A 10,746-nucleotide genomic window follows, 5' to 3' on the forward strand; every position below is an offset into this window, starting at 1 on the left:
CTATGTCCACTTTAATAACAACTAATGGTAAGACAACAAGATGCCAGACAAATTAGTCTACCTTCCTTCCTCTCACCTGCAATATGCTGAGGCAAGTGTATACTATGTATTGGCCATATACAGTGTACTGTGTTGTAAATTATTATGCATGTATGTATGTTGATAGACAATATGTATATGACAATATGTTTCATCTTGATAATATATGTAATTTTGTGGTGGTCTAGATTATTTATTTGTTTACATTTTATCTATTAATTTATTTATTCATTCAGTCTCTGCACTTTATGTCTGTGTGTACTGTATGTATCTTATCTCCCTTACAAAATTTCACTTTTGTTTTCAGTCTTGCTACCTGCTCATCGAGCTTATTCTCTTCTTTTTCTTCACCTTCATCCTCTTCCACCTCTATTCCTCCCTTCATTTCCTGCGACCCTCGTCCCTCTTTTTCTCTCTGCTTCCTCTTCTTCCTCTCTCGAAGAGCACAGGGCAGACAGTTGGCCAGGAAGAGGAGAGCAGAAAGACAGAGGAGCGAGAGCACCGCTCCTAACCCTACTTCCAGATCCCTATCTCCCTGCACAGGCCGCTCTTTCTCTCTTCCCATGCCAGGAGAGAAGTAAACAGCACTCTCCTGATGGTTTGGGGTCAAAACTGCCCTTTCTAAATCATTCCTGGTTATTATACCATAACCAGCATTGGCAGTATAGTCGCTGGTAATGTTCCCTAAAACAGCTTTGTCACCAAAGTTGCCGTAAAGGTCCTTGTCAGATTCCAACAGCATGTCGGTCACATCAAACATCTCAGTGTCTGAGTCGCTTCCTATTGGCCAAACTTCTGTGTCCAGGTTCACCCTTATCCAACCAGATCCTTTGGCTAGTCTTCTGGTTCCACCCCCATCTTTCACCACATTGGCTTCCATATTGTTGGACAGTGGCTCACAGGTTGAAACGAGGAGCTCTGCTTTGACCAGTGGTCCCCCCCCCTCACCTTGGGCCAGGATGCGCTGCAGTGGCTCGGGTGTCACTGCAACCACAGATTCGGCCAACGAGGAGAGACGCAAGGAGTAGGGAACAGTGCTGAATGCGGAAACCAGAATGGCCGAGTCATCGTTAAACTGGAGCCAAATACTAGTAGATGCCTCCTGAGAAAAATAATTGTGGATTAAGAGAGAAGAGAGAATTAAATATTGTGGCCAGAGAGTAAGCTCTAAACATGGCCAGATTGAGAGAGCCTTGTGAAAGATGTCATGTCAGATTCATATTTCCACATACCTGTCCATAGTTGTAGAGAGTATTGTGTGCTGTAACAGCAGCAGTGACAACAGACTGGTGGGCAGGGTTAGAATTGATTGCCAAGCCCAGTCCACCAATCAGCTGCACTGAGAGATCACCTGGGGTCACTGTTTCAGAAGTCACCACCACTTCAGCACTGCCAAGCACACCATCCCACTGGCTTGAAATCACCTAATAATGACAATGAGAAAGAAGAGAAAAAACATGGAATGAACGAAAGGAAGAAAGGGAATCAGGGATAGCAGACAGGGAGGGGCACAGATGATGGAGTGCAAGCTGATCTTTTGTTTACTAACATGCAATGTAGTTATTCCAGGTTCCAAGCCAATCAGATAGCCCTGCTTGTTAAGTGTTGCCACGCGTGGATTTCCCACTCGCAGCCAGTCCCGAACCAGCTCTGTCACATCCACAAACCAGTCAGGTGATCCCAGCATGTAGGTTGGTTGACCCTTCTTAGTAGAAGAATGAGCACTGAACTGGGCCAGGACCTGCACAGTGGACCTCTGAAAAACTGGAGTACATCTGAAAGAAACAGACATTAATGGAGTTTATAAACTACTTAGAAATGTCCTCTGAATGAGTAAAGATTTTGCACAAAAAAAAAACACTAAATGAAAATTCAAACCTCGATAAAGAATAACGTCCCTGCAGTCAGTGAAAGTAAGAAGGATGGTATAATGTGTAGTGACATGAATCCTGTGCAGACCCATACATGATTATTCTTTTCTCCAACAGGGGGCATAGTGGTGCTATGAACTGTGGGGAGCCTACCTGCCCTGGCTGATGTAGCTCCAGCCTTCGATGGCACTGAGGACATAGTCTGAGAGGGAGATGCGTAGAGGGACCACGGGGGCCCAGACTGACAGACAAACAGACCCGCTGAGCTTGCCAAGAGAGAACTCCACTTCAATACAAGTGCTGCCCACCCCTGATTCACTCCCATCCACAAAGAGGGTGGAGCAGTCGCTTGATACCTGTTATTTGGGGGATTGCAGTAAGACACTGATAATTATGATCGCATATCGCATTTCTTCTTGGGTTTGATATGTCTGTTGTTCGTTTTAAGACACTTGAACTTTGACGGTTGTTTATGATGTATGTATGAGCTGTCCTGTTACCTTGACAATGTCCTCGTTAGTGGATTGACACCTTACTGCAGAGGTAACATCAGATACCTTTCCATCACTTCCAACAGCCAACACAATTACTGGAAGGGTCATTGGCTGGCTTGTCAAGATGGCTGTGTTTATGATTGTATTGCTCTGTGGATAGAAAAAATAAATAAAGAGCTATCACATAGCAGTAAAATGGAAACAAGACTGAGAGTGAATAATGAAAGTAATGATGATAACAACAACAATAATACTCTTTGTTTACAGAACACCATTCATAGATTGAAAAGTGACCTAACATAACTATGTGTTCAAATTGAAAGAAACATAGAATAAAAGAATAAATGAGATGGGAAGTAAAATAGTTTCAAACACATTGTGCTTACCTCTGTGATGGGAGCGATGCCCACAATATCTCTGTCAGTGAAAGACAGGAAACTTGTCACTGCTCCGTGTGGGGATACGTTGGTATTACGACTCGAATACTCCACCCACCAAGCCATGGTCACTGTCATGGCAACTCCAAAGCTTCTCTTCAAGCCATCAACCAAGAAACAAGCAACCTCCAGCAGGTCAGTTTGACTGAGGGGACAGCAGGGTTGGTGGGAATCAGACAGTGAGGCTAATTTTGTCACTACCCTCAGAAAAAGCATGCATGATTTAATGTAGATACTTTACAACAGAAGAATCAATATAAATGCATCCTGATAAATGCATGTTAATCTACAGTGCTGATAAATAAATATCCACAAATCATGTTGGAGGTTTTTCAATTCAGAGCTCTTTTGAGACTCAGTGTTCACCTGAAGGAATACATTGGTTTATTTGATTAAAAAACACGACACAAGCAAGGCAGTGTTTTGCAGTTCACCCGTACCTTAGTTTAACCGATCGAGTCCCAACTTTGTGACAGATTATGGAGACGGTATCATGCTTGGAGCCTGTCGTTCTCTCTAAAGTGACACTCCAGAGATCGGAGTTCATGGATGGTTGTTCCACCAAAGAGAGCAATCCTTTCTTTACCTTCAGCCTGCAGTACGAAATGTAATCAGAAATCAAAACAACGCTAAACCAGTCATGGCAGCATCAGAACTCACTGAACAAATTCACTCACCTAATAGTTACAGAGTCACCTGTGAAATTTGACCTGAAGTTGACAGAGATCCCAGCGGGCTGACCAGTGTGAACCGGTCCTCGGCGATAGCGAATGACAACATTGTAGTCCAGCCTGAGATCATCCTCATCCCTCCCGTCTGAACACCCCACTGTCTTTCTGGCCATATCTCTATCTTTCTCCCTGTCTGGAAAAGCCACAGCCCCTACATAATACAGTCTCCTCTGTGGCTGCTGGCTGTCGTCCTCGGCACAGCCCAGGGGAGGCATCTTGTGGTTGGAGACGGCGCCGGAGGAGGAGTAGTAGAGCTGGAGGTGATGGGGCCGAGGGCTGGGGTGGTCCCGCAGTGCACTGGGCATGTTGTGGCGCCGGCGCCCACGCCCATGTTGCCCACGGTGCCTGTGTTGGTATCTCAGCCTGGGGTTCTGTCCTGGGTTGGCCTGCAAGGACTGATCCAACTCAAACCAGTCCTTGGGTAAGGTTATGGAAACCACGCACAGGCCAAGTGGGGGCTGCCAGAGAAGAGTGAGACAAGAGAGAATCATTTTTACTTCAGTCATTCAGTGATAAAACTGCACCACCAGAGCAGTGATACAATATCTGTATTATCATGATGCTGTTTATGAAGTAATACAATTATAGAGTGATACAAATTTCAATTATTGTGCTATTTAGCAGACATAGTTACACTAGAAGTTACAGTATAAAATGATAAAGTAACATACATGATGTGAAGCCAAATGAAAAGGAAGGCAGCATGATGTGCAATAAACTGAAAACCTTACCTGGGTTATACAGGATGCTTTTTGTTCCTCTGTCTCTTTGAAGGCATGGAGGGTGATGCAGGTTCCCTTGTTAGCATCTCCCCTCATATGAAACAGCACTCTCACTTTAAACCTCTCTCCTTTATCTCCTTTCTTTTCCTTCAAGATTGTTTTTGTAAGGAGGTATGCTGAGAGAGGAGGAGAAAGAGGGAGGATAGGTGTGGAGACCAGCTGAAAAACAAACACACAAAAAGAGACTCAGAAAGTGGAACAGTGAGGCAGAAGGAAATTTAGGACAGATTATGAAATGAAGCTATATCTGTAATAGAACAAAATATAAAACATGTATATAAATATGGATTTGTCATATTTACAGCTGCTTTTCATGATCCATCATGTGACCAAGAAAACAGACAAAAAAAGTACTCTGTAAAAAAAAAAAAGTGCATTGTGGTTGTCCAAGTGTACCTGCGTGACAGAGTAAGGCCCAAATGAAGCCTGGACCCCCGCCTTAGAGTTGGCCCCCGGTGGAGGCATGAGAAGCAGGGACTGGCTGTAGGAGAAGGGGCTGGAGTTGGAGAAGAGCACCCCTAAATCAGCCTGCGAGAGAGAAAGGGAACGCCATGGAGGGGGAACGGAGATCTGTGCAGGGAGAGAGACTGGCAGGGGCAGCTGGGCACCAGCTTTAGAGTGGAGAACATGATGATGATGACCAAAGATGGAGAAAGCATTAGGATTCTGACGTTTCTTGGAGGATAAAGCAGCAACATAGTCAATATTTTAAGATTTTTCATAGAACTCACTCACCAAGAGCGAAACAGGAGTAGAGGAGCATCGCCATGACAACCCCTCTTTTACAATGTGAACTGTGGGAGCCAGGCACACTCATCCCTGCACCTGTGCAGTGAAACACAAGCACGGTCTCAAACACTGTCACAAACACCACCATGCAGAACGGTGCTGTAGACCAACACAATTTGCACCTTAAGTTTTGCACAAAATGTGCAGTTGCAAAGTTGGTCATTTCCTGTGCTGCCTGGCAGTTCAGTGCAGCTTAAGCAAAAAATCTAATCTGCAAATTGAAATAAGAAAAAGTGCATACACATGCTTTTGCCTAACATTTGGTATATGGTACAGTGCGTTTTAAATTCAATTTCTATCAAAAATGCGCTACTATACACCTATATTTATGTTCTTCAAATAGGGACCCATTTACTTACCTTATATGGAGTGGTCCTCTCTACTCTAGTCGGTGTGATGCTTCAGTGGCCTGTACGATATTCAGTGCCATTGTGCTCCCCAAATGTACTCTTCTGACATGGGACTGAAATCTAGCTGAGAAAAAAAAGTCACTTTTCTTATTGTCTCACTGTCAAGACTGGTCAGAGATACTTCTTGGTGATGTTAAGAACTTGAGGTCCAGGATTTGCCATGATAGCTATTCCTTTTCTTCGTCGCTTTCTTCGTCGCTTTTAATAAAATGTCCCCCACAAATTGCTCTGTAGGATTTGTCAGTATTGCTGTTTGGCTGCTTACTCTTGTGTGTCTCTCTCTTTTTTACTCCCTGCCTCCCTCCCCTCCCCCTCCACCTCTTTCCCTTCCCCTCTGTGCCCGATTCACACAATACGGATTTATTCATTTAAAACAGTAAATAATCCCTATTCTTTCTGTCCCTCCCCTCCCTTTTCCATCTTTCTTGTTTTGCTCTCTCTCACTCACTTTCTCTCTCTCACTTTCTCTCTCTCTCTCTCTCTCTTTCTCTGTCTCTCTCTCTCTCCATATCAATTAATTATTCTTAAATCAGTGTATTTCTCTGTATATCCTCCACCAGGGTGTCCTTTAACCCTGCATTGCTCCAGGGAATAACCTCGAAGCATTCCATATTAAACACGCCTTTATCCGTCTCCTTCCCTTCTGCCAACACTATGGATTCTCATAGATACAAAGTTTTGACGTTGGGGGGGGGGCGGGGGGTTGTAATTGAAATGGTGGGCTGCTTGTGAGCTATGTGACTGGGGGGTGGTGGGAGTCAGAACACACTTTAAATCACTCAGTTTCATCTGGCTCCCTGTGACACACTTCTGTGCACTGATACCCATAATAGGGCAACAGAAGGAGCTTAGGCACAATGTCCTCACCACAGGAGGCTTAGTGTAAACCTATAGCATTAAATTTCACAAAGCACCGCCGACACTCATATTACTATAATTCTCTCTCTCTTTCTCTGTCTCTCTCTGTCTCTGTCTCCCTCTCACTCTCTCTCTCTCTCTCTCTTTCCCTCTCAGACACACACAAACCCACACAATCTTTCCTCCAACTTACTAGGTCTTGTTTTCTTGTGGGCACAAAAAACAATATGCGTAACGTCCACCTTTTACTTAATTCGTTTTACCCGAGTGTTCTGTTCATTGTTCTTGTCATTCGCAGACATCGTCAGTGTGTGCAACTTCATAAAATGCGGCACGGTCATATATCACTCTTCTTGACTGTTCGTGAAAACAGGAATGTTCGTGATCAAGTGCAACTAAGAGATTTGAGTGTGCATAACAAAAGTGCTTTATGATTTTCTTTTTGGCTTGACTTTTACGGGCCAACTTAATGCCTTTGATATATGTGATAGAGTCACAGATAGTTGAATGTGGCTGGTATTCATTATTCTTCATCCTTTTGCTTTGCTCTCCCTCTCTCTCCCCGTTAATCTGTGCATGTAATCTGTTGTCATCTGTCATTGTTCTATGATGGAACCTTGTTCAAACCAGAGATTTAATCCCTTACCGTGGCCTGACTAAGAGAGTGACACAGTGTTCACCCTTGCTCACCAATGCAGTAAATGTTCAGCACCATCACACATATGCCACGCAGACCTAACACGTGTTCAGACACACACCATTGCCACCCCATAAAAACTCACACATACACACACAACTGGGTGTTGCATTTGTCAGCATACAAACACTGATTTCGAACAGAGCTCCATAGGATACATAATGTGCATCCTGCTGCTTGCACACACACACACACACACACACACACACACACACACACACGCACACAAAAGCAGCAAAAATCACCTTAATTTCCATCTCTCTGTAATTTTCGCCAAACAACTATTATATACACTCCACATACACAGACTGACAGATGGATGCAACAGAAAACACACACAGACCAAGGATTATTGGCTGGATTCTATTCTCTTTGTCAGAATTTAAGGAAGGCACAGTTTTTCACTCAAAAAAAATCTAAAAAAAACAGAGCAATAAAATCCCGCAATGCACTCCATGTGATGGTTTATAACCCACCGTAATGAATGTCCTGGAAACTAAACGAATGCATTAGAGAGAAGCAAAGGGGTGGGGAAGAGCAGGAGGATGCACATCTAAAATGAGGTTAGTCGGGGGGGCACAGAGCATAATGAAATACATTTAGAGCTAGAAGCGTGTGTGAATGACAGAAATAACACAAACAGGAAGACGACAGAAAACGCAGCAGGAAACCACACATCTACAAAAGTCTGCTTTCCTACACCCTCCTCCCCAAAACCTCTCCCGGTCTTGGTTTCACAGCTTGTAAATTTGTGATTCAATCTGTGTGAGAAACAGTTTTATGCAACATGGTTCGTCTTGTTTCAAAAATTGGCTTTATTTTAGAAAATTAAATTCAAAGAAATACACTTTTATGAACATGGCAGTCATTTTCAAAAAGTAAAACAAAAAAAACACAGAAGAAATGTGAAAGAAGGGCAAGATGGGTGGCAGATGAATAACTGTTTGGTTGTGATTATGACAACAGACAAAAAGGTTATAATTTAATTGTATGAATAGTCGCTATTCCGGTTAGACGAAGGCTCTCTGCTTGTTGACACTGTGAGCTTTTCCAAGGCTGCTGGGAAAAATACAGAATCAAACAAAAATATCAACTGTGAGTAAATATATTTGTGGGCTAGTGTGAGCGAGGAAGAGAAAGAAATACCCACCTGGATAGGAGTGTCTCTTGGACGTGTTGTTGTTGGGATGAAGTCCGGCCTGTTGTTCTCTATGATAGTGAACTGACGGCCAGATACACATATTGTCAGTACATTATTCCGTATTTCAACTCAATGTCATATTGTCTGTGTGTGTGTGTTCTTGTGTATTTGCATGTGTGTGCATTTTTGTAAATGGTCACGCAACCTACCACTTTGACTCTGCGTAGGGCCAACCCATCGCGACTGCCTTTTCTGTGACACTGTAATGCAGCACACAAAAGTCACATCACTCATGTGGTATGATTTCACCGACACTGAAATCATTATTTACTGAATGTATGCAAAAACTGTGGGCATGACAACAGTAACACAGTGATTTTCTGTGGACTGACGTCTTTGGCGGATGGCGGCGTATGTAGGTCTCCCGTAGCGCTGGAGGAGAACAGCCAGCACCAGGACCAGAAGCAGACCTGTGATGGCCTTATATGCAGCCAGCTCCCCACTGTAGCCTGCTGCAGCAGAGGGAGAAGTATGAAAGGTAGGAGAAAGGAAGATTAATTGTGGTTATTAAGTAAATATGGTGCCTTGAAGAGGCTAACATGGAGGGACTTGATATGTCTGCTGCCCTTGCACGGACGCACCTTCAGATTGCTTAATGGGTGTCTTGGAGATAGTTACCCCTGTAAAAATATAACAATTAGTCAATTTAGTAGGTGCTTGACCTTCCCTCATTTATTTATTAGCTTTACCTACTAAAAACACAGAGAAAACCGCTTTTGGGTATGTCACGCACCATTACACTGGACAGGCCCCTTGCATGGATTCTTCTTATCCCATGTCACTGTCATCAGGACCACCTTACGGAGTGGTGGAGAGGTTATGACCTCTGGGCTTGTCTTTGGTGAATGGGCTGCGGGTTGATTGGAGGACACAAGTGTGGTGGACACATTTGATGGTTTGGATGTGGTTGTTTTTTGGCTCACTAGGGGAGTTGCAGCTGAAATAATAGAAAGATGAACAAAGTCGTTGTGAGGCAAGATGAAGGTCTGAAAATGCACTCAAGCTAATGTTTAATATGATCATAAAGCTCATTAAAAGCTTTTGTTTATGGATTCAGTCTTTAGACTAAGGCACTTTCATTAAAACAGATCTGCCAGTTGGTAAGAGGACATAATAGTTGCTAATCAGAAAATACAGTATGGATATGATAAATCATCTTCGCAATTTGTTTATAAAGAGCATTATATATTCTTTGCCCTTAATAACTATGATCAACAGGTGATATAAATTAGGACTGGTTGTTAATTTAGGGATCTTTAACAACCAGTCCTATTAAGAATCCATGTACTTCAAATAAACATGATTCCTGTCATTTCAGACTCTCACAGATATGAACCTTTCAATATTGATTGTAAGTTTTATGTAAAAGGATGTTTCAATTACGCACACTATACTTTCACACGCGTATGAACCTGAAATAACTCATGGACAATTATATGGGTGTGCCTATTTGCTTTTGAATATTTTATTCTTATAATACTTCAGCTACAGTTATATTTAAACTGGTGTGCCACTGAAAAATGTACAGTGACACGCTCATTCACCCTGTAAATATTCTGTCCAAAATCACGCAGAGAGCTGTGTGTGAGACCTGTGTGTGAGGGTTGGTTTAAAAAGTCTATTAGACGTTTAAGATTAGGGCCCCAATAATGAGGATTACTCTACATTACGCCCCCCCAACCGTGATGGTCAGTCAAGTCCTGGATTAAAACATACCCTGTAATCTTTGGGATTTAATCTAACAAATTGAGAAGGAACCCTCTGTCTGTTGGATACATATTTGGGAGTTTTTAAATGTATGGCATGCAAGTCAGCTGTAAAATAAAGTACAGAAGACATTTGTGACAAAAGTCTGACATTTCTTTCCCTTACTTAATTTTGATATCTCCACCTGACTAATTACTAAAACGGCATCACTGAGATGTTTCAAAATGTAAACCTTTTCAACAAAGAAGTGATGCCACCTTCCTTTGCTGTAAAGGCATTTTTTACTTTTTGATTATGCTTTGAACTGTGTATTTTGAATCAGTTTTTTATGATTTACTCTCAAATGTGTTTTGCATGTTCAGCACACAGGCTCACCTGCATTTACAAGAAGGCCCAGAAAAAGCACCACCAGCTGCTGCGAGTGGTCCATGTCTAACTGCCAGAATGGAAGATCAGCAATCAGCTCAATTTAATAATTTAACCCATCAGACAATAACCCTGTTTATCATGAAAATAACAGTGCACTCATCAACATTAAAGGTAAATTCATTGAAATACACTCAAATGTCCTATTACCAGTGGCAAAGCATCGCAGGGACCAACACTTTTATTACGGGAACAACATTAAACGAAAAGAAATTTAGACTGTGTTTCCAGGAGATTTGTCTTAGCATTGTTACCCCGGTTTCACACACATCCTTTTAGTAAGATGATATTATTCTACTATTTT

General features: G+C 42.6%; 1 protein-coding gene across 1 annotated transcript; it reads right to left on the reverse strand.

The window, feature by feature from the left end:
• Window positions 1–271: 271 nt before the first annotated feature.
• tmem132a (transmembrane protein 132A) lies at window positions 272–5,306 on the reverse strand (the record flags this gene model as incomplete). The annotated part of the gene is made up of 11 exons (XM_080836781.1): window positions 272–1,141; window positions 1,272–1,463; window positions 1,589–1,814; window positions 2,064–2,266; window positions 2,411–2,554; window positions 2,791–2,986; window positions 3,282–3,434; window positions 3,519–4,030; window positions 4,304–4,513; window positions 4,751–4,965; window positions 5,090–5,306. The coding sequence occupies 11 exons, from the start codon at window positions 5,304–5,306 to the stop codon at window positions 272–274; spliced, it is 3,138 nt and encodes a 1,045-aa protein (XP_080692907.1).
• Between the last annotated feature and the right edge of the window lie 5,440 nt (window positions 5,307–10,746).

Source organism: Sprattus sprattus, assembly GCF_963457725.1.
Source record: "Sprattus sprattus genome assembly, chromosome: 4".
In the NCBI taxonomy this organism is placed as follows: domain Eukaryota; kingdom Metazoa; phylum Chordata; class Actinopteri; order Clupeiformes; family Clupeidae; genus Sprattus; species Sprattus sprattus.